At 44.5% G+C, this 24,253-nt stretch overlaps 1 protein-coding gene and 1 long non-coding RNA gene across 3 annotated transcripts in view; one reads left to right on the forward strand and one right to left on the reverse strand.

The window, feature by feature from the left end:
• heatr5a (HEAT repeat containing 5a) overlaps positions 1-24,253 on the reverse strand; it is a 33,786-nt gene that overhangs the window by 8,392 nt on the left and 1,141 nt on the right. Inside the window, exons 2-28 of one of the 2 annotated variants that reach the window (XM_049595825.1) lie at positions 21,251-21,471; positions 20,907-21,118; positions 20,573-20,681; positions 18,020-18,169; positions 17,703-17,874; positions 16,350-16,510; positions 15,996-16,245; positions 15,769-15,924; positions 15,415-15,665; positions 15,031-15,142; positions 14,336-14,488; positions 13,549-13,648; positions 13,181-13,290; positions 12,072-12,241; positions 11,813-11,976; positions 11,069-11,174; positions 10,596-10,786; positions 8,361-8,520; positions 7,958-8,147; positions 7,707-7,876; positions 5,301-5,327; positions 2,599-2,743; positions 2,013-2,195; positions 1,587-1,826; positions 1,331-1,509; positions 534-602; positions 46-225 (exon numbers count right to left, since the gene is read on the reverse strand). In XM_049595825.1, the coding sequence (XP_049451782.1) occupies positions 46-225; positions 534-602; positions 1,331-1,509; positions 1,587-1,826; positions 2,013-2,195; positions 2,599-2,743; positions 5,301-5,327; positions 7,707-7,876; positions 7,958-8,147; positions 8,361-8,520; positions 10,596-10,786; positions 11,069-11,174; positions 11,813-11,976; positions 12,072-12,241; positions 13,181-13,290; positions 13,549-13,648; positions 14,336-14,488; positions 15,031-15,142; positions 15,415-15,665; positions 15,769-15,924; positions 15,996-16,245; positions 16,350-16,510; positions 17,703-17,874; positions 18,020-18,169; positions 20,573-20,681; positions 20,907-21,118; positions 21,251-21,376 (4,236 nt within the window). In that variant the 5' untranslated portion in view covers positions 21,377-21,471. The remainder of the gene's footprint in view (positions 1-45; positions 226-533; positions 603-1,330; positions 1,510-1,586; positions 1,827-2,012; positions 2,196-2,598; positions 2,744-5,300; positions 5,328-7,706; positions 7,877-7,957; positions 8,148-8,360; positions 8,521-10,595; positions 10,787-11,068; positions 11,175-11,812; positions 11,977-12,071; positions 12,242-13,180; positions 13,291-13,548; positions 13,649-14,335; positions 14,489-15,030; positions 15,143-15,414; positions 15,666-15,768; positions 15,925-15,995; positions 16,246-16,349; positions 16,511-17,702; positions 17,875-18,019; positions 18,170-20,572; positions 20,682-20,906; positions 21,119-21,250; positions 21,472-24,253) is intronic. The other variant, XM_049595826.1, reaches the window with a different exon arrangement.
• LOC125900674 (uncharacterized) lies at positions 6,381-7,376 on the forward strand. The gene is made up of 3 exons (XR_007450870.1): positions 6,381-6,711; positions 7,127-7,230; positions 7,283-7,376. It is a non-coding gene; the product is annotated as an uncharacterized LOC125900674 (long non-coding RNA).

The following is a 24,253-nucleotide window of genomic DNA, read 5'->3' on the forward strand; positions in this document are numbered from 1 at the left end:
AATACATCGAACAATAAATAAACAGTAACAGCAGTGCAGTCCCACCTCGGCCCACGCCTTCAGTACAGCCAGTGTTTCCATGGTAGCAGTGGCCTCGTTGTACAGTTGGCTGGACGTGTCCCTTCCCGCTTGAACTTTAGCCAATGAGGAGGCCAGGAGCTGATGGACGCGCCGCAGGTCACGCAGGTCACTGACCACACCGCTGGCAATCCAGGCGCTGCACACCTGCAGAGGAGAGGACGGGGTTAAAGGTCACAGCGAGTACAGGAGGTGGAGCCTTCTGTGCGTGGGTTTCCTCCAGGTGCTCCAGCTTCCTCCCACAGTCCAAAGACATGCAGGTTAATTGGTGACTCTAAATTGTCCGTAGGTGTGAATGTGAGTGTGAATGGTTGTCTGTCTCTATGTGTCAGCTCTGTGATAGTCTGGTGACCTGTCCAGGGTGAACTTAATTTTAAATGACTTGAATTGGAATCGGGGAGAAAAAATGACTGGAACATCCCTAATAATTAACATGATTATTGATGATTGATCACCTGGCAGGCCTTGGCTGTGACGTCAGGAGGAGCATCAGCAGTGAAGGCTGGTCTGAGAGCAGCTCCAACCTACACACAGACACACACGCACACACACACGCACACACACACAAATAAAGAAAACAAGATACAAATTACAGCCATCAGCTCGTTCTGATTATTAAATATTTAAATTATTCATTAAGCACCAATGTCAAACATTCTCTGATTCCAGCGTCTCCATATGAACAGTTCTTAGTTTATAGGCTGAACAAATAATTCATCATTCAAACACGTAACTAAATGATTAATCAGGATTTTAAATAATAATTCCAATCTGATTTGGCCGTTCCCCTTTTTTTTGTTGCATCCACCGCATGCATAATGGTGCCTTTTTTAGGAACAGTGTGTGTTGGCTCCAGAGCTTGCATCAGCTTCTTAAATCCTGCGCCCTCAATAGTCCAGCTCCAGAAATGCTGTCCGCTCTTCTCTCAAAGTAGTCTCCAAAGGGCAAGGAGTGAGATGGAGGGAACGCTGGGTGCGCTAAGTAGCTAACATTAGCTTATCTGGTTTAGCTTTTTTCATGAGTGTTCTGATCGACAGATGATTTGACTCGTGGACTCTCAGAGGGCAGCCATAAAATAATCACAGACCTTGCAGCTTAAAATTTAAAACAAGAACTGCGAATTTCTGTGAAAATAAAAACTACCTTCAGCCAATCAGATCAGTATTCTCACGTCTACACTGATCTGTATTCAGTTTTCCTTTCTCTGTTCTGTCCCTTAAACCTGGTGATGAATGAGACGAGTGGTCCTTACGTTGGCCTGGTACTGCTCCAGGATCACATGACCAGGGAACTCCGGTTCAGGGATGGCTGAGAAGCGCCTGATGATCACCAGCAGGGTCTGAAGACCCGCCAGCCGCAGCTGGTCACTGTGGTCCGTCGCCGCCATGAACGCCATGCGGACCAGGTCGCCAAGATGGAGGACCAAGAAGTCTGTGGAGAGACAGGTCAGAGAGGTCAGTAGAGCTCACAAACACTGAGTAAGCGAGGGCACTCTGCAGGGGTCTTACCAGTGGACTCGTTGAGGCGCCGCTCCTGAGCCAGAGCCATGTCAAAGTGAGCCGGGTCTGCGGTCTCACACTGAGCTATGATGCGGCACACACACTCCATGGCGAAGCGGCGCGTGGCCCAGCGCAGGGCCGTGAACGGGCCGCTGGACTCAGAACGAGCCTTGAAGGCAGAAGAGTCATCGTCTCTGCTGGGGTCCGCCTCCTCGTCCTCCTGCCTCGCCTCGACCGGAGCCCGGGAGTCTGAAAGCGAGAGTAGGCATGTTCGTTAATTCCTGAGAAACTCAACGTCCACTTACTGATTTTTCCTGAGCTTTCAACTGCACATGATGGTCTTCATCAGCCCCTCATACTGTCCCAGATACTTTTTCTCTCTGTGTACTTTTTCTCACAGTTAGAAAACACGTTTGTACGTGACGGCCTGCCCACCGGTGGTCGCAGACAGGACGTCCTTGCAGAGTTTGAGCCAGTGTCCCAGTTTCCCGCTGGTGGCGCTGGATGCCATCATGTGGACCAGAGTCTCCTGGATGTCCTTCCTCAGGCCAGGATCTGACTCCCGGTCCAACAGAGTGAACAGAGCTCCTTCTAGCCCCACCTCCTTTATGGTGACGTCTGCAGAGGGAGGAGGCGTTAGGATGTCAGTGTGTGTCTAACAGTTCTGCATGATGTGCAAGAAATATGTGTAACATAAACCGTGATGGTGAAAAGAAAATGCAATAAAACTAATTAAAACAATCACTGTGGGTCTGGCTGAATATGCTGCAGACTTTTCTTAAAGACTATAGACTGATCTTTTTGCTATAGCGGATAAATGCTCTGGCTTGTTTCTATTTCTTTCAGCTCATCACTACAGTGAAAAAGTTATTTATTTAGTTATTGAACTCTTTGTGTAAAAACCATATTAGGTGCAAATTATCATTTATATGTCTGCTTTAATGTGCTTTAATAATAATAGTAATATAATAACTCCATGATGATCAGCAGTAACAGGACCGAGTGTCTCCGTGTGTCTCACCCAGCTGAGTGTTGTCTCGTCTGGGCAGCTCTTTGACAAGAGTCACGGCGTGTTCAGAAACCTCCACAGCCTCCCGCTGCACGAGCTGCCGCAGACACGCCACCACGGCCCGACGCAGACACAGGTACGAGCTGCACAGGTGAGCCTAAGACACACACATGCAGAGGAGTTAACACGTGGACTGCAGGTGCACTCTGTCAGCAGGTTTATCAGAGGACACATGCAGCTACACACAGTGTCTCCTCCAGAAACCTAGCTCGAGGGATGAACATTTTAATGACTAATTCATCTGACAATTATTTTTTCAAATAATCCAAGAACTTTTAATTGAAGATTACAAATTCCCAAAGCCCAAAGTGACGTCTTTTATCCAACAGTGAGAAATATAACAGTATTCTCACAACTCGGAAGATGTTTGATATTTTTGCTTAAAAAAAGTTTTCATTATAAACACACATTATGTCAATCTGCTAATTTATATGGTCTATTTAATATCATCAAGGAACACAACTAACAGTTGTTACCCCCGTCGATTAATCTTCTAATTAACTAATGAATTATTCTGCCAACAACGTCTCGGAGCTCAAAGTGATGTCATGTCAAACACATATTCAACTATCTGTCACTTTAAAGTAGCCACATGACGGTAAACTGAGAGATCATTTAAGATTCATTTATCAACCTCCCAGGATGAATCTTAACAATAATAATCAGATGGATGTGTGAGCTCATTCCAGAGGAAACACTGAGTAGTTTGACTGCGGGAGATAAAAACAGCCAGCAGGGAGGTTTTGTTAAAGCAAACTGTGGGTTAAGTCGTGTTACTGAGTTAGCCGTCAGTCTGCAAAGCAAACAGAAAATCCAAACAGAAAAACTGTGAGACAAAAAAAGGTTCAAACGTTAAGCAACGACAGCGAGTTAATAACACGGCATCAAAACAGAGGAAAATGTTAAAAAGCTGGACAGAAAACTGTGTGACGTGTCTCATAATTAACAGATAATTAAAACTGTTTCGGTGACAGAAACAGTTTGAAAGGAATCGTTCATCCACAAAATGACCATCTGTATATCAATAACTCACTTTGTGTCACACTGAATTCATGAATGAAACTGTGTTCTTCTCTAACGCCTCCACACAGTGAACGGAGAATCCAAGCAGTCCTTTGGATGTATAACACCAGGTTGTTGGCTCCCCACTTTATCTAATGTTTGCTGTTGAGATCATACATACAAATATAAATGTTTTTGTCAATATGGAGATGCTACATAGTGTTTGGTTCAGCTCATTGTACTGAAACCATTCAGATTTACCAGCATGATGAAAAAATAAGTAGAGACTCCCTTCCTCTGAAGCTGTCGTAAAGTCAGAATATGTGTCATAAAAATGAATCCACGTTATCAATATTGTTTTAACAGGATAAAATGGTGTGTCGGTATCCTCGAGTGCCATGAAACGAGTGTCCTAATAGAACACATAATTGATATGTTATTCAAAGCCTAATTTTTATATAAATAATATTCATACTGGCACAAATAAACAATTTGATCGTATTTCTCATCTTTGCTGAGCAACAGCTTTGTGTGAAAGGAATTAAAGGCCTGTTGATTTCAGTGGCATAAGCAAATAATAACCCGGGCTACTAATTGAAGACTTAGGGTATATCAAAACATCTGTTTACAAACTCTCACACAATTTGTGCAGCCTAATCCAAATTTCATTTATCCAGTCGTATGATCAGTACTTCCCAAACACACACATTTTCACTATAACATTAGGATTTAAAACACGTTAGTACTCTGCTCAAGCAGAGATCATATGCATCTGCTTGTTCAGGCAAGATCAGGGCACGCTACTCATTGGCGGAAGTGTTTTAAATCGTACTGTTTTAGTAAAAATACACATGTTTGAGTGTATGACTGGATAAATGACACTAGGATTTTACTGCATGAGTTGTGTGAGAGTTTGTAAATTAATGTTTTGTTAAAGAAACAGTGTGCACGATTTAGTGGCATCTAGCTCTGAGGACTGCAGATTTCAACCAGCTGAAAGTTCTTCTGGTCAGAATACCTTCAGTGTTATTGTTCAGGAGGTTTTTATCAGGAGCTGAATTATCCACAGAGGTCTCGTCCTCTCCAAAACAATCAGCACAGGTGATTTTAACAGGTTAAAATGCTGAAAAAACCAGCTTCACATTAAAAATCAGCGTTTTTCCAACACTGTTTGGCTCATCGTGGAGGGACTGCTAGCTACAGTGTCTGATGTGAAATGTTCCTATCTAGAGCCAGTGTTTGGTTTGGATGTTCTGGGCTACTGTAGTAACATGGCGGTGCAACATGACAGATTCCGTAGACGAGGACCTGCTCCCTATGTAGATATAAACGATTCACTTTTAGATCCTGAAAACACAAGTAAACATACTTACATTTAATTTCAGCCTACATATCCCCCTAAATCCTACACACTGGACTTTTTAACGTGCTCCCTGTTTACTTGAGTTCATGAAGAATGTTCGCCTTTTTAGGATTCTCGGTTCACCGTGGAGACATGAGAGAAAATCAAAGTTTTCTTCATGAATTAGATAAACAAAAGGTCGTTTCATGGGTGAACTATTCCTTTGGAAATAAAAGTGTTACGGCAGAAAGAAGCTGAAAAGAAAAGCCAAACAAACAGCAGCTTCAGGCCTTGCAGAGAGAGAACCTACCAACGTGGAATAATCCAACAAGATCTCCTGCAAGACACAAGACAGGGTCAAAAACACACACACTGCTTACTGTACATGGACGACTACGCTCAGACAAACACATCTGTAGCGCCATGTAGCAGAAGTCTCAGACTCAGAGCAAGTCCTGTGGTGTGGATTATTAAATAGGTCCAAAAGCCTTTATTCTGATCATTATTATTGCACATTAGCCTTGAAGCAGTTCCTGTAGAGCATAACATGCCAATATTTCACTGCTCATGTTGAAAATATGACAGGGCTGTAATAAGGAATAAGTCACTAGAGGGTCTGAAAACAGGGTCTGCTAAATCCAGCAAGAAAGTCGCCAAGTTGGCAACACTAAGCGCAGCGCTGTAAAGGAAAGGAGTGTGCTGGATTTACAATCAAGACCAAAGGAGAGCATCATAAGCACAACAGTCATTTTATCTTGATTATCTTCTTTTCACAATTGTTGGAAGCTCAAACCATTATTGAAAATAAGATCTGATTGATCACCCAGCTTGTTTAAGTAGTTCACATGTAGTTTAGGTACAGTCAAGTGTAATTCAGGTGTATTCAGGCGTAGTTTGGGTGTAGCCGGGTTTTGTTCAGGTGTAGGCATGTGTACATGAGATGTAGTATATGTGGTCAGGTGCAGTTCAGGTATAGACAGTTGTAGGTGTCAGGTGTAGGCAAGTGTAAATCAGGTGCCGTTTAGGTGTAGTTTAATGTAGTTAGGTGTAGTTCAGGTGTATTTAGGTGTAGTTTGGTTGTAGTCAGATGTAGTTAGGTGTTGTTCAGGTGTATTTGGGCGTAGCTTGGTTGTAGTCAGATGTAGTTAGGTGTTGTTCAGGTGTATTTAGGCGTAGCTTGGTTGTAGTCAGACGTAGTTAGGTGTTGTTCAGGTGTATTCGGGTGTAGCTTGGTTGTAGTCAGATTTAGTTAGGTGTTGTTCAGGTGTATTTAGGCGTAGCTTGGTTGTAGTCAGATGTAGTTAGGTGTTGTTCGGGTGTATTTGGGCGTAGCTTGGTTGTAGTCAGATGTAGTTAGGTGTTGTTCAGGTGTATTTGGGCGTATCTTGGTTGTAGTCAGATGTAGTTAGGTGTTGTTCAGGTGTATTCGGGTGTAGCTTGGTTGTAGTCAGATGTAGTTAGGTGTTGTTCAGGTGTATTTAGGCGTAGCTTGGTTGTAGTCAGATGTAGTTAGGTGTTGTTCAGGTGTATTCGGGCGTAGCTTGGTTGTAGTCAGATGTAGTTAGGTGTTGTTCAGGTGTATTTAGGCGTAGCTTGGTTGTAGTCAGATGTAGTTAGGTGTTGTTCAGGTGTATTTGGGCGTAGCTTGGTTGTAGTCAGATGTAGTTAGGTGTTGTTCAGGTGTATTTGGGCGTAGCTTGGTTGTAGTCAGATGTAGTTAGGTGCTGTTCAGGTGTATTTAGGCGTAGCTTGGTTGTAGTCAGATGTAGTTAGGTGTTGTTCAGGTGTATTCGGGTGTAGCTTGGTTGTAGTCAGATGTAGTTAGGTGTTGTTCAGGTGTATTCGGGCGTAGCTTGGTTGTAGTCAGATGTAGTTAGGTGTTGTTTGGGTGTATTGGGCGTAGCTTGGTTGTAGTCAGATGTAGTTAGGTGTTGTTCAGGTGTATTTGGGCGTAGCTTGGTTGTAGTCAGACGTAGTTAGGTGTTGTTCAGGTGTATTTAGGCGTAGCTTGGTTGTAGTCAGACGTAGTTAGGTGTTGTTCAGGTGTATTCGGGCGTAGCTTGGTTGTAGTCAGATTTAGTTAGGTGTTGTTCAGGTGTATTTAGGCGTAGCTTGGTTGTAGTCAGACGTAGTTAGGTGTTGTTCAGGTGTATTTGGGCGTAGCTTGGTTGTAGTCAGACGTAGTTAGGTGTTGTTCAGGTGTATTTGGGCGTAGCTTGGTTGTAGTCAGATGTAGTTAGGTGCTGTTCAGGTGTATTTAGGCGTAGCTTGGTTGTAGTCAGATGTAGTTAGGTGTTGTTCAGGTGTATTCGGGTGTAGCTTGGTTGTAGTCAGATGTAGTTAGGTGTTGTTCAGGTGTATTCGGGCGTAGCTTGGTTGTAGTCAGATGTAGTTAGGTGTTGTTTGGGTGTATTGGGCGTAGCTTGGTTGTAGTCAGATGTAGTTAGGTGTTGTTCAGGTGTATTTGGGCGTAGCTTGGTTGTAGTCAGACGTAGTTAGGTGTTGTTCAGGTGTATTTAGGCGTAGCTTGGTTGTAGTCAGATGTAGTTAGGTGTTGTTCAGGTGTATTTGGGCGTAGCTTGGTTGTAGTCAGATGTAGTTAGGTGTTGTTCGGATACAATCAGATGTAGTTCAGATGTAGTTCAGGTATAGGTGTAGTTAGGTGTAGTCGGTTGTATTCTGGAGTAGACAGTAGTTGTAGTTCAGGTGTACTCACACAGAGTGCAGGTACAAGGCTGGCCAGGTTGACGTGTGGAGGTGAGAACATGTGCAGCTGCTGCAGACAGGAAATGGCTCTGGCCTGAACCAGACAGTCGGGACCGTCCTGCATCACCCCACATCCAACCAGACAGCTGGAGCGCAGACCGGACACTGCTACACCCTCACCTGTCAGAAACAACAAACATCATTCAAACACTGCCTAAAAATGACTCTGTTTCTGTCCTCAGGTGTGATTGTGGGCGGTACCTTGCAGGTCGGGGCCCAGGCAGGTGATGAGGGTGTGCAGGCAGCGTCCCAGGCTGTGGTGCACCTCTGGGTGGGTGGGGGGAGCCGACAGGAGCAGGCGTAGCACCAGTGTGAAGGAGGGCTCGGCGTGGGTGCGGTACAAACCACCGGACAGGTCGACTACCAGAGACAGACTGTGGAGGGACCAGGTCTGCACCCAACAGACACACAGAGGACATGTGGTCACGTCTTTAAACACTGTTTTAGGATTTAATCTGAGTTCAGGTGAGTGTGTGATGTCAGCGACGCATCTGTATTTCCACAAAACAAAGTCAGATTCCCGTCATGTGTCGATCTGGAGGTGAATTTTAGTGACAATCCACAAACGTGACGTCATACAGACAGATAGAACACGTGTGTGTACCTGGACCTCAGGTGAGGTGCTGTCCTGGCTCAGAGTGAACAGGACTCCCAGGCAGGTGGACAGGTGTTGAGGTGAGCTGATTCCTCCGGTGTAGCGGTACAGCGCCCCCAGAGCCAGAGCGTAGCCACTGCGAGACGCTGCATCCCGAGCCGTCTTGAGCCTAAACAGTCGTGATCAATACAGTTAGTGTAGTAGTGTACTAGTAATAGAAGCAGTGGTCATTTTCAGAGATGTAGTTTTAGTTTTAATAGTCGGGTAAGGCAGGTCTGTTCTTACAGTAGCTTTAAAACACGCAGACACAGGTCTAAACACTTTAAATGAGCAAAGGAACTTGATTAAGGGCCCTTCACACCTTGTTTGCTGCAGACTTCCTGACTTGTCGGTCTGAGCAAACCAAAAAAAAACAGGTGTTAAACCTTCCCACACAGTCAACTGGGAGAAAAATAAAAAAACTTCAACCAAACCAGGTCTGTATAAAGGAAACAGTCAATACAACGAGTGACAAATCTGATCACATCCTCATCTGATCAATAATAATAATATTAAACACCTACAATACGACTCAACAGACAGATCAGCACAAGTTTAATAGTCGTGAAAAGCGAGGCGAGTGTGACATGACCAACCTGCACAACACAGATCTCGCAGAGCAGAAACCCTTTGAACAGAGTAATGTGTCAGCTGGTCTAAATATAACACAGGATGTGCACACACACACTCTGCATCACAGCATCATGACTCGCAGCTTCAGACACACTCAGATATATCTGGATCTCAGTTATTTACAGCTTTGCTGGACTAATTCTGGTTTTCTTACCTAATCGTCTGTGTGATGAATATTTTTGGATTATGACCTGATTTTTTTTGTTTGTGCTGCTGTTACTTTGAGATCGCAGAGACTGCAAATAGATTACAATGAATTTGTTTTCATCAGTGACAACTCTGCTTCAATACTCTCAAATATGTAATGAAATATAAAAGAATCATCTCTATATTCAACAGAAAACAATGTGTAACTTCTGTAAAGCTCACGAGTAAATGGCAGTTCCCAAAGATCCTCTCCTGTAGTGTCCACTCCAACACTGACTGCAGCCATCTACAACTGTGGTTCCCAACTGGTCCAGCAAAGGGGTCCAGATTTTTTATTAGTTCAAGGTCCACACGGTGTAATATATTCAGTGTCATACTTGCATTTGAACCTGTTGTCGAGCTAGTTTGCTGCCTCTGTCAAGTATCTTTCCGTTTCGCTCACAGCAAGAAACAGCTCTTGAAAATAAAAGCTCTGCACCGCTTGCGGTCCATTAAGAAAAGACCCAGGACCCACCACTTAGGAACCACCGATCTACAACTACAGGAACACACAAATATGTGAAGGTGTGTGTTAACGCTCAGGGCTGCAATGGTTCCTGTATTTGTGCCAAACCATCACAGTAGGGTTGGGTACCGTTCATAACTGAACTGATACGGTACCGGTACCGGTATCTGGAATTCGGTACCGGTACCAAGCAGTACCTTATATCGGTACTTTTTAAAGTCTAAACTTCTCAGTTTCAACATTTTATTGAGAACATTTAGGAACAGTGCTGCACGTTAACTTTTGTCTGCACATTTTTTTTGTCGCCACTGTTGCTGAGTCTGAGGTGCGAGTCATGTGCTCTGGCTTCGCCTCCAACTCAGGTACCGAAATTTGGCACCGATTCATTTTAAGTGAATCGGTACTCGGTAGTACCGACATGAATCGGTACCAAGTACAAAAAGTACCGAGTTTCGGTACCCAACCCTACATCACAGTCTGGTGCACACAGCTGCACACAGAATACACAGTCTGTAGAGTGATGCACCGAACGTGGAACCCAAAACAGAAGTTTCAACGGACAACTTTTAGCCGTACGCAGTTAGTTACATGTGCTAAGGTTAGCACAACAAGCTGATTGGCTGGAGCTGGAAGCACCACCAGCAGGTTCCCAGTCAGCCACAAGAGCAACAGAGAGAAAGGACGTGGGTGGTGTGTCGGCATCGCTCAACCATTTTATGTTGTCATTAAAATGTTTCTAATTTGTATCATGAAAACATTTTACCAAAATGTTCCCTCTGTCTCCAGCAGGATGACTGTGTCAGTCTTTGTTCTACTGTCTGTTCTAAGTACATGAACACATGTTGGGGTTTTTCCTGTAGTACCGATCTTACACCAAACTGTGACTTTAGTGTAATGTTACACCCCTAACATTCACCTACCTGTCGAAGCAGAGCAGGGAGACGGAGACGGTGAATCCAGGATCTCCGACCACTTGAACCAGCCGAGCGAGACCTTCAGCTGCCAGACATCGCAGCAGAGGACTGGCGCTCTCCAGTGCCCCCGACAGGAGGGACAACGCTGGGGAGCGCACCTCCTCCGGCCCCAGAGAGCCCCGGATACCACCCTGGTGCTGAGGAGGTGGAAACGGGTTAGTGTTTTTTTATTTTAGTTTACATTTATAAGCTGATGATATGTCAGAGGTTTGTGTTTTTCAGTGTGTAGTGGAGTTCTGCTGCCCTCAAGTCGACAACAAATATATGAATGCAGCTTTATATAGAAAAAATGGTACAAGAGTGTGCAGACCTGCTCCAATTATAACCAAATATTTGTCCTGTACACACAAACCTGCACATAAATTTCACGTGTCTGTACGTCTTAGTGGCGTAACGCCTGATGTCGACAGGTGTCGTACCTTGAGTAGACTGCAGAGGGCGGCGCAGACGTGTGTCTGAATGGTCTGCTGGCGTTGACCCTTCAGCTGGTTCACCGTTTCCACAAACTGCTCCAATATCTTCACCCTGAGAGACACAGGGAGAGTTTGTTATCTATAAATCTGGTTAATAAAGCTCCATCAAGCTGTGAACACATGGATTCAAACTGGGTTAGTTGGGATAGAAACAGCGAGTCATGTTGAGGGGGCCGGCCGCAGGGTCAGGCTGCCAACCTGAGATGAAATGATGGAATAAATCTCTGTGATTCAGTCTGACTCCTGTGTTCCTCTTACTGCTGATCACATCAAACATTTCCTGCCTCTTCACTTTACAAGTTTTTTACTTTCCACTGAAGCATTGGTAGGCTTTTATTGTGAGGTAGCTATTAGAAATATACTGCGTTGATCGGTGCATCACTTGCAGTGCTTTTCCTCAACAAAAATCGGTAGAAATATCAACACATTCGAGGCTACTTGGACAACGGATAAGTGTAAAATTTTGCAGAGAGGAAAAGTACAAGTAGAAACAGCCTCAGTGCAAAGCAGCACACCTCCCTGTCATGAACACCTTCACCTCGCCATGCTCTACCTTTTGTGCCGGGCTAGCAAGAGCAAAAAATGTCATTCAGTGTTTTCAACTAAATCTATGTGCAGCGGTATCTGAAGACGAGGGTGTGGGGGTGGGTCACTAACTTTCTTTTTTTTTTTCATTCCCAGGTGAGTTACCTCTGAGCAGAGATGATGTGGGGGTAGAGCACTCCAAAGAGGCGGATGGCCGTGGCGGTCAGAGCGACAGGAGGAGGAAGAGGAGCGGGAGCTTCATCACTCTTCTCACACAGACTGAAGGCGTCATTGTCCAGAGAGCCTCCTCCAACACTGCTGCCATGGAGCTGAAAACACACACACACACACACACACTCTCATCACAATGCTCTTCGTCCTATGGGGAACAGTTAGCATCCTGCTAGCCTCCAGTACTCGTTACCTGTTCCTCGATGTATCTGTGGTCGGTGTCGTGGAGGGCGGGGCCGACCAGTGGCAGGTCGTCATGGTGACAGAGGGGAGGCAGCAGGGTGACCTCTGAACAGGGCTGGTTCAAGTTGTCCTGACCGGACAGATCCGACACCAGCTGGTTCATCACCAAACCAAAACTCTCTGCAGGACGAGGAGAGACGGGAGAAAACTCCTTATGACAACATCATTGTTCTGAGAGGAAAATACTGAAACTGAAAAGTTTATGGACAAAACAAAAACACAACCAGGAGACGTGGTGAATATCATGAAGGAACAAGATAAGGAAGAAGAGGAAGAAGAATACGCCAAGAAGGAAGAAACTAAGGACGGAAAGAAGCAACAATTATGGCTGTTCTGTAACGGTGAGTCTGGGCCAGACATTTTGAGGAGGAAGAAGAGAAAAGAGGAAGATGAAAAAAGGAAGCGAATTGAGAAATACAGGAGGGTCAATCAGCCCAGGCAATAACTAATGCAGTAATAATAACTAGCCTATTTGTAGAGCAGTTTTCGAGCTGAAAACAAAGTGCTTTCCAAGGTGAAGAAAATACAAAACAAGAAGGAGATCAATAAAACATAAGCATTTACATACACCTACATATAGACATAAACAGCTGTAGGCATGCATACATACATATACACGTTTGCAAATGTATACACACCCACACACACAATAAGTCTATCAACTGTCAGGAGAGGCCGTTCTGTAAAAATAGGTCCTGAGAAGAGATTTAAAGACGTGAACAGAGTCAGCTGATCTGATGCTCAAAGCCGAAGAGCCAGAACTGAAAAGGCTTGATCACTCTTTGTCTTTAACCTGAACCTCAAAAGACCCAGACTGGCAGTCCTGAGGGGCCTGTTTGGACGGTATGATGTGAGAAGCTCAGTTATGTACTAAGGTGCCAGATCATTGAGAGCCTTGTGTGTGATTAAAATGACTTTAACATGTATTTTGAAGGAGACTGGAGGTGTGATGTGTGAGGATCGTTTTGTTTTGGTCAAAAGTCTCGCTGCGGAATTTTAGATAAGATGGAAGAGAGGGAAAAAGGAAAGAAAGGAGGAGTGAAGGAGGTGTGTTGTTACCCTGGTAGTTGTGTGGAGGCAGCTCAGCGAGCAGCTCGTAGACTCTCAGTCTGTAGATGATCGACCAGCTGCGAACTGAACTGCCGTAAGACCTGAGGAGGGCAGGAAGCCTGGACACACACACACAGACAGATAACACACAGAGACACACAACACACACAAAGAAGAGGGCTTCAGAAGCAGGAACAGAAAAATAACTGTTATCACTGAAACTTGTTCTGGATTAAAGACAGCTTTACAGCTTTGGGACCTGTTTACTTCCTGTCAGCTACTGTATTCACAAACAATCCAAAACATTTATACTGTACAGTTAGAAACAGTCTATAGAAATACTGTATTTGAAGTATTTTATTTTCTGAGGGACTGACCTGGTGAGCAGCGCCACAGCACAGGCCAGAGGTGTGAGCAGACGGCTGATGATGTCATCGGTGACGAGCTCTCTGCAGTGCAGCACAAGGTTCTTCATCGCTGTTCACACACAACAACACAGTCAGCTTCTCTTTCATGTGTTCGTCTGTTTACAGCTGTCGTCATTGTTTACCTCAACTCTAAAATCACTGATAAAACAGAAACTTGTCAAATATGCAAATAAGATTTTCATTGGCTGTTTACATGCACACTAATATTCCACTTTTATTCTGCATATGACAATATTCTGAATTCGATACTGGTCATCTAAACAGCATGTTCAGTTTAAATTAGGGCTGTCAAAGTAACACGTTCATTTCAATTAATTAATCACAGCAAATATAACATGTTAAAAAAACTGACACTGAATAATCATGTTCAGTGGTGCCCTTTGACCCGGTGCGTCACTGAAGGCCACGGTGTCATTGTCACATGATGGAGACAATGAGATGACGCTGCTCGGCCCCGTGAATGGAACATTTAAAAAACGACACTGAGTCAGTTTACCTGTGACCGACTAACTAACTCCCTGACAAAATGGACTGCAGACCAGTTTGGGTGGTAGAGTACATGGGGACAACTGTGTCCAAAATCCAGCAGCTTTTTTACGACACATCTGCCAAAATTCATTTGAACGGAAATTTTTTAAATACTTCCACTGCAATAGTTGTAATTATTCATTCATTTTCCGTAACCGCTTATCCTGTTAGGGGTCGGGTAGGTGTTAGGCACTGTGTGTGGACTGACCGAACAGCGCCCCTGCACGTCCCTCCAGCGTAACCTGCCACGTGAAGTAGTCCCCTCGCCGCAGCTCCATCTCCTGCTCCCTGAGTGAAGCGGGAAACACACACCGCCACAGGAGCAGCAGACGGGACAGGTGGTGCTCCACCACAGCCGGGCCTGGACACACACACACACACACACACACACACACACACACACACATAAACAAAGCAATTAACAAAATACTTACTGACCTACTGCATCCTAATTTAAATTAGAATAAAACAGGCAGTGTATGTCTGAAGCTGTTTGTGTAACAGGAAGTAACGTTACACTGGGCCTCTTCAGGGAAGCCATTTTATTCGAGAGCTGGAGGCTACTGAACTCATGCACATGTACACACCCATCTATGTGGAAAAATACACACTTAAAATAGAGATTTTTTTTAACCTGGAATAACAAGGAAACTGAAACATGCTTTTTAAAATGTTAAACAATAAAAACACCAGCACACAGTAGACAGGTGATGGTTTGTGTCTCTGTAAATAAACACTCATGTTGACGAGTGCTTTACTATCAGCCTTTTATTTATTTCAGGAACGTAATTATACAGAAAATATTAATTTAAACAGAAAAAACAAGCGGCCAAACAGCCCACTAGTGTGGCGAAGCATAAATGTACAGTGACAGGAAGTGTTCAGAGTGTGCAGGAGTTTTACCCAAAGTGATGAGAGAGGAGACGAGCAGCCAGCCGGCCTGAGTCCTCTGCACAGAGATGCGACTGTTCTGAGAGGCTGAACGCAGCAGGTCTTCAGCCAGACCCAGCACCACCTGCACACAGAGCGGGTCAGGTCACTATGAAACGAAGTCAGTTACTGAATACAGTTAGTTACTTCATCCATTACAAAACACATGAAGTCTATTCACTAAATGTGAGGATTAAATATTGAGGAGCACCTCACACAAACCAAGCAGCCCACCCGACCAAAGTCGACAGTCTGGGCAGTCGATGAAAACCGGCTGCTACACTGTCTACTGTTCATAATGCTGACACCATCATGGCATGTTGTTATGTAATTGTAATATGAGCGTAATTTACCCACCGTGCCTTTGGTGTGCGGTATTCCCAGAGGGCAGTGCTGCACCGCGGCCACCAGGGCGGCGACGGCGGCTCCGTACCCAGCCACAGCCTCGGGGGAAGACTTTAGCGCCACCAGCCGCTCAGCACAGCGATCCAGCAGCAAGGAACACTGGGACGGCATCGCTGTGGCGACGCAGCGCAGACACCAGGCGGCGGCCAGACAGGCGGAGGCTGCAGGGTGGAGGAGGACGGAGATCACCGTGTCCAGGAGGGCTGCACGAGCAAACAAGACGCACCACTTCAACTTCCTGCAGTTCATTCAAAGGCAGCAGATGATATTAATACTCTTTAATCAAACTGAGTGTGTGTGTCCAACCTGTGCTGCTGTCAGTGAGGAGGGGGGCGGCGGTGGATCCCAGTCCCTGTATGAGTCCTCCCAGTTCCAGCAGGCAGCAGACCAACACATGCTGACTGGCTGAGACGTCTGCAGACGAAACTCTGGTCTCCACGTTCCCATCAGTCAGAGCTGCATCTAAACACACACACAATTAATAAGTATGTCATGTATCCACAGATGAAAGTCTTTCGTCCCTCTCTGCTCACCGATGGCTCGTTTCTGCGACGCCACGGCGAGGCACAGCTGTTTGGCAGCGTTGGTCTGAGCCTTCTCCCCCAGCAGAGACCCCAGGGTGCTCCTCAGAATAAAGGAGACGCAGCGGCGGGTCACCACGGCGTCGCCCTGTGTCTGAGTGGCCCTGCTGTGGGACGCCAGCTCCATCAGCAGGGACAGGAAGGCCGGGAAGTTCGCCTCCAACCAGGAGCCGCCCAGGGTGGAGACGAAGACCACACAGGCCTGAAGGGAAGAAGGAGGAGGAGGAGCGTGTGATGGTGAGAGTCTGGGTAACGTCATCTGTTAAATCAAGTAAACTGAATTCACTCGTTGCCACAGCGACCCACCTGTGTGACCCCAATGCGGATATCCTTGCTGACGGAGCTTGTCCCCTTCAACATGTCCCCACTGGCTCGGAGGAAACCGGCCCCACCACGTAGGAACCCCCCGGACAACAGATCCATCACCTCCTCCAGGGAGCTGCGACCCCGCCCACCCTGCCTGGGGGCTGATGGGAAAAAAATAAGATTGTGAACAGTTCATCATCATATCTTGTAACATAGTAACATAGTGTTGGTCGGCTCTGATTGAAGCACAGAGATTTCACAAACAGGTGGAGGACATTATTGTAGAACTTTTTTTTTTTTACATTTCCCCTCCTGGTCACATGCTGCAGAATGCTGCTTTGATGGTTTAGATTTAGTTTTAATTCTGCAACGCAAACACTCATTTTTTGCTGCTTTTATTGAGTCCAAACTTTAATTTTAAACAGAACAAACTGGTCTTGTCTTACAGTTTTACAGCGCAATAATCAACTCTCATCAACTGAAGAGTGCTAACTTAAAATCTGTGGTTTAATTGCTTCTTTTCTCCATTTCATGATCATTTTTGCCAAAGACGGACTAATTAGGGGTTCAATCACCATTGTTTTTATGCAGATGTCTTTTTTTTACCTTATACAATGTTTTCCCAAATTCTTGTGAGATGGTGCGTCATACACACATGAAATTTTCTCCAGTGATTGGAAGTTGTGTGCAAATGCTACCAAAGACGTATAAATCCAATCCGACTGATAACGGCACTATAATTAAGGCACAAAAATTAAATATTGGCGAGGCCACGCCCCTCACACTGTAAGTCAACTGACTTTTAAGTCGACAGATAATTCCAGCTCAACCTGCTCAACAAAAAAAAAGCCTCACGAACCATTAAGGTCCACCTCACTCAATATTCCACCATTTTGAATTTTTCAAAAACACATCTTTGACATTTTCTCCTAAACCGTAGGTCTGATTTGTACCAAATTATCTGTGGATCATCATTGGATCAACCTCGACAAAAATGATCAAAAACTTGTTGATATCTCATCAGGCTTTGAAGATACTGGCCGACGAACTTTAAAGGGGCCACAGCAAGTTTCATTCAAATCAACCACTGGTGGAGCGCCACAAATACAAAAAAATCTGACTATAAATTAGAAATTGTTTGTCCAATCATGACAAAACTTGCAGGATATGTTAAATAATTATGTTGAATCATGTGTTTAAAATTATTTTGAAATATGTTGATAGGAGGCGCTGCCATTTCCAAAGATTCAAATGAATGAGCATCTGTCCCAACACATACACCAACGATGATAGAACTAGAGTTACATCCAGGTAACTTGTATTTCACTGTGTCTCCCTCCTCTCAGATTGTACCGGTAGGCTGTCGGGGCTCCACAGCAGCGGCCAGCAGAGTTCCCAGCAGTTTGGCAACAGACACTCTGACGCTGTAGCTTGATCCTTCAAAGGCTCTGAAGCACAGAGTGGCCACGTTCTCCAACTCGCTGGTCCACAGGAACGCCGCCTCTCTCTGCAGCTCCAGCAGACACTGCCAGGAAGACACAGAGACACATGTATAAACAGTAACAGTGTCAGATTATAGACGCTGAAGGAAGGAAATGGATCTGATGGATGATTTGGAAAATGATGGGCAGGAACGATGTAATGATCAGCTGTCAGGAGGTGACTGTTACCTTGGCAGCGGCACAGCGTACGGCCATGGATCGGTCCGTCAGACAGGTTCTTGCTGCCTTGTAGACGTCACGGTGACACGGCATGGCACTGACACCCAAACCTCGCAGGATCTTCTCCAAACTCAACATGATCTCAAACCGACCCTGAGACTGAGGGAGGAAGAGGAGGGATTACTTTACCTGCTTATACTCTGCTTCAAATAAGAACTTTATTTCACCATAAAAGACCTGACAGAAAACAGCAGCACACAAGACATATTTAAATTCATCCCTATTTAGATTCATCCTTCAAATAAAAGGTGGGGCTTAAATGATAAATTAAAAACCTCAGAGGGGTTGTACTACTTCAAGTCAATTCATTGTATTCAGCACCAAATCACAACAAAGGTTATCTCAGGGCACTTTTCATGTAGTGAAGTTCTGGACCAGACTCTTTCATTTACACACACCAAACAATGTTCTCACAGGTGTAAGGAAAAACCCCCTTCCTATTACTCCTACTACAATGTCTCACGTGTTAAGTTCAGCATAATGTCCTAAGTCCTCGGCAGGAACAGGATGGATTACGTCCTTTAAGCCACTGAAAGGCTTTTAACATCTTTGCATAAAGTGTTGACGATAGAGTGAAAGTGGAAGTGACTCTTTCTAGTAGAGATGAAGGTAGTTGAGGTAAGTAAGGAGAATTCAGAGGTTAAACTTTTGCACAAACTTCAGTCAGATAAAAGATCAGTGAGTCAGGAAGAATACAAACGACCCCTCTGTCCCGGCACTCTGTCTGCTACAAGGGGACGTTCCAAAAAAGCTGGAACAGGGGCAACAAAAGAAGGGGAAAGCTGTGGAATGCTTAAAACCAATACTGAATGACCGTGACCTTTGACCCCTCTGGCTGCACTGCATTAACAACCAACATAACTGTATAAAGGATATTACTACATGGGCTCAGGAACACTTTGGAAAAAAACTGTCAGTTCATCGTTGCATCTACAAATGCAAGTTAAGACTCCACCAAAGTGAAAGCCAGATATCAACAACATCCAGAAACAGCGCTGACTTCTCTAAGCCTGAGCTCATCTGAGATGGACTGACTTTGGGTGTCAGTGCCCATGGCATCATGGGTAATTCAACATCTGTGAAGGCACCTTGAATGCTGAAAGGTACATATAGGTTTTGGAGCAACATATGCTGCCATCCAGACGCTGTCTTTTTCAGGGATGTCCCTGCTTATTTGAAACATCCTGCATGTGTTCCAACAGCCAGTCCCTCCAGGATCTCGTGGCAAGAATTTGTGGCCAATTTTGTTTAAAAAAAAAAAAAAAAGCAATAAAAATTGCAGCATTTTTATTTGATTTTTTGTGGAAAATTGAGGCAAATGACAAAAATTGCAGCTAATGACAAAAGGAGAAAAAAAATGTGATTTTTTTAAAACTACTACCTCCAAAAAAATAAGTCATGTAATCACTTGCTGTAATGATCATACTGAATATTACAAAAAATAGCTGCAAATGGTTTTTTTAATAGTTCTCTTCTTTACTTTTATTTAATTACTTTCAAAACATGGACTCTAATAATGTTGCAAAAAATCCTGAGTTAATATTGTAGCTCTCAAACCAGACAATGTGACTGTAAAACAACATGTAAGCTACATCTTTTGTAAGCATAACATTTTAATACATTCAACACATATTGTCTGCATTTAAACGGTGCAAATTCTTATACAGGGCGTTTCTCTATACTGCAATGACATTAGCACGATTTGATGACGCATCTGATGACGTTTCAAATGACATCGCATGCCCGACAACTTCTAGTCGGCCACAAAACGCAGGAAAACGCGGAAAAATCGCGGGACTTTTGAAAAATTGCAAGCCCCGCAAATATTGCAGACTTTCGTTGAATTTGCAGTAATTATTGAGATCTCAAGATTGCGATTTTCTGGAGGGACTTAACAGTGTGGCTTCATAGTAAAAGAGTGCAGGTAGCAGACTGACCTGTCTGCAATCCACACCTGTCTCCTACTGAACATGTGTGGAACATTAAAAGGCTCAAAATACAGCAATGGAGACTCCTGACTGTTAAGCAACTGAAGTTGTATATAAGCCAAGAATAGGAAAAAAAATCACTTTCAAAGCATCAACAATTAGTGTCCTCAGTTCCCAAACACTTCCTGAGCATTGTTTAAAGAAAAGATAATGTCACACAGAGGTAAACATGCTCCTGTCCAAACTTTTTTGGAACGTGTTGCAGGCATCAAATATAGAATATATATAGTTCTAGAAAAAAAAATAACAATAAAAAAAAAGTTCATGAATCTGAACATTAAATATCTTGTCTTTGGACTGTATTCAATTAAATATAAGTCAAAAAATTGCAAATTGTTGCATTTTTTTAATTTACATTTTTCACAGCGTCTCCACTTTTTTGGAATGATGAATAAATGTGTAAATTAGAGTCTGTGTGGGCATCTCTTACCCAATGGGGGGGGGAAATCGACAACAACTTGACTGAGACTTATTAATATTCCTAAACACAACACAAAGTGAGCAGCAGACAGACCTCGGCGCTCTTCATGGCCTTCAGCAGGTTGCTCAGAGTGTCTTTGAAGGAGCCGATGAGCATCCGACCGAGCTGCTCAAACAGAGCACCGAGACACGCAATGGCTGCCCTGAAACACACACACACGCACACACACACACACACACGTGTATGTCGTTTCTCTGGAAACACATCAAGAACTTTTTGAAGCTCAGTATTATCTTTCATTGGTTTAATGTGACAGGAATGTATGAATATTAACATTCATTATTAAAGTTTAAACTCTTTAAGTATTCAAAGGTGAAAGCTTCTTTTTCTCATTTTCCCTGTGTACCGTGAACGCAGCCTGACTTACAGTCGGGTCGGGAGTCCTGACGGAGAGTCGTCTTTGCTGCGGATGATGTCATTGCACCTGTCCACCAATAGGCTGGAAGTAATGGGGTCTCCTAGGCGGTAGAGCAGGGCCAAGCAGTGAGCCAGTAGCCAGCGGGTCGGCGGGCCGGGGGAGCCAATCAGAATCCCTGACAGCTGCTCGTTTAGACGCCGCTGGTTCTGTTTGATGTCGGCCTGAAATGAAGAGACAGATTCTGATGTTTATGATTCCCTGAACGTATTTAGGTTGATTACCAGCATCATGTGACCTTCATTAATGAGCTTATTAATTATTAGGTCTTATTAAAGGCTGGGCTCAGCTCTCACCCGCTCAGTGGCAGGAAGGAGCTTCTTCAGGTGGTTCAGCCATTCGAAGATGAACTCCGCCCTCTGATGTTCACCCAGCTGACTGCACACCTCCTCATTCAACAGGAGGCTGTGAGCTCGCTCCATCCTGAAGCTCCGCCTGTCCTCCTCCTCCTCCTCCACCTCCTCTTCCTCCTCTCAGTGAGGGTGAAATCTGTCCTGCTCTGCCATTCCCCTATATCCTGTCAGACACAAAGAGAAAACACAAAAAGGGTCAGAAATACATTCAGTAAGAGACACGTTAAGAAAAGCACGTTTGGGTTAAGCTCCAAAAACAATGCATTTCCCACAATGCAACTCAGCACTGTCTTTTCATTAGGGCCTTTGTAAAGCCTCCTACAGACTGAGAGATCTTAGCAATCTTCTAAGTTTAGTGCAGCTACACTGTGCGACATGAGTCTAATAAACTTGGGTTTGATGCATGCAGACTGTACGATGACAGCGCCTGTAGTGGGAAGAGAAAAACGAAAGAAAACAAAAGTGAAGCGGTTGCCACGGTGGCATTTATGTGTGTTGAGAAAGTCTGAAGAAGAAGAGGGAGAGGATGTGGACGCCATCGTGGCTGGGGAAAAGACGTGGCACACCGAATTGACATCTGTAAAAGGGACAGTCGGCAGGATGGAATCATGAACAGGACGGGTGTGACGTTTTTACAATGTGTTATGTCTGCAACCTATCGCTGGGAAGTTTAAAAAGCAGCTAGCAGCAGTTAGCAGCTAACTCAAAGAAGTAGAATAGCAGCTGAAAATGTCCACAAACTGAGAAAACAGTGAGGTCCGGGAGCTCCTTAAACTCAGAGATGAGGACGAGATCAGCCGCCAGAAAACCGAGATGGTAAATGATTGTTATTGCCATGTCAAGCCATCGACATGATGTCGCCCTTTTTTGGTTCGTTGTTAAGAGCAAAGGCGGTGCTATGAAGGGACTTAGTAGCGGCTCGGTGTAGTCTCCTGTGTGAAAGTCCCTAAGAAGGGAATCGGACCAATAAGCAGATACGATAACGGCGGTGGTATCAATAAAATCTTATCACTTCCAATCCCTTGGCACATCTTGAGATAACTTCAGTAAATCTTTAAGACAAACTCCTTCAAAGTCTTTAAAGACTGAGTGGGACGAAGAAGGACTTGTACAATTTGGTGGACTGCCCCTTTAACCCTTCAGTATCTGCTCTATATTGTGCTGCATTCAGGTGCAGCTGAAACCAGGCTGCTGCGACATCCAGCAGCACCGTGTTCACGTGTCACTCTGTGGGAAAAACCCGACCTGGAAGACAAACGCTGAACACAACAGTCTGTTAAAGGACCTGTGAGCTCCGCTGAGAGACTCGAGTGTTTCACACTGAACTGTCGAGTCTTTGTGTCCCACTGAGAGCTGACAGAGCGGATCGGACCGGAACAGGACGGAGTAGAGGAGACGCTGGGAGAATATCTGAGAGAGAGACAGAGAGGGCAGCTCATAAATGATTCAACAGCACAACTCTGTCTCCTCCATTAACACACACACACATACTGCTCAAACACACACACACCGATGTTCACAGAGACGCAGGAAGACTCTAAAAATAACCCACTGTCCACAGAAAAACACATTCTGCTTTAAACAGACACTTCACTGCAGAGTGCTTTAAGATTTAATGAAACAGAAACCTCCTCAGCACCTGCAAACTTCCCACTGCACTGCGTCTGTGTTCAGGCTCAATACAAGCCCCGCTCCAAAAAGTTGGGACGTTGTGCAAAACTTAAATTAAAACAGAATGCAATGATTTGAAAATTATTTTTTGACCTATATTCAATTGAATACAGTTCAAAGACAAGATCTTCAATGTTCACACTCATTAACTTTTTTGTTACGTAATAAATATACACCCATTCTGGATTTGATGCCTGAAACACGTTCCAAAAAAGTTGGGACAGGAGCATGTTTACCTCTGTGTGACATCACCTCTACTTTTAATGACACTCAGGAAGTGTTTGAGAACTGAGGACACTAATTGTTGAAGATTTGAAAGTGAAATTCTTTCCCATTCTTGCTTGATATATGACTTCAGTTGCTCAACAGTCCGGGGTCTTTGTTGCTGTCTTCTGCGATTCATAATCTTCCACACATGTTGGCAGGTCAGTCTAGTGCCTGAACTCTTTTACTGCAAGCCACGCTGTTGGAACACGTGCAAAATGTGTCTCACTGTCTTGCTGGAATAAGCAGGGACGTCCCTGAACAAGACGGCGTCTGGATGGCAGCATATGTTGCTCCAAAACCTGTATGTACCTTTCAGCATTAACGGTGCCTTCACAGATGTGACAGTTACCCATGATGCCATGGGCACTAACACACCTCCATACCATCACAGATGCTTTAAATTTTGAGCTAGTAACAGTCTGGGCGGTCCTTCTCCTCTTTGGCCCGGAGGACACGGCGTCCATGATGGACTCGTCAGACCACAGCACACTTTTCCACTTTGTGTCAGTCCATCTGTTTCGTGCCTGTGTGTTTTGGGCCCGCCCTTTATTTCGTGTTTTCCCCTGTCTGTTTTTTTCAGTGTGCAGCTGATCTTCACTCCTCATCAGCGAGGGTATAAATGGATGACGGTGGAGTGGAGCTGTGATAGTTGTGTGTCTAATAAGTGAGAGTTTGACTAAGTGCGGTGATCTTTGTTGGCTGTGTTTAATCTTTTCTTTATTTTGTGTGTCCCTGCTACAGGCGATTCATTTCCCTTTTGGAGCTTGTTTTTCGTTGATGGTTCTTTTTCCTGTTTTTGAATAAACGTCCTTTAAACTTGCCTTTTTGTCTTTTTTAAAGTGTCCTGCATTTCACTGTGTTACTCCCTCCTTCCCCTAGATCTCTGGCGGGGAAGTAACGCCATCTCAGATGAGCTCGGGCTCAGAGAAGTCGGCTGTGTTTCTGGATGTTGTCGATGTCTGGCGTTCACTTTGCACGGTAGAGTCTTAACTGTCATTAGTAGATGCA

This window comes from Epinephelus fuscoguttatus, linkage group LG14, assembly GCF_011397635.1.
Source record: "Epinephelus fuscoguttatus linkage group LG14, E.fuscoguttatus.final_Chr_v1".
NCBI lineage: Eukaryota > Metazoa > Chordata > Actinopteri > Perciformes > Serranidae > Epinephelus > Epinephelus fuscoguttatus.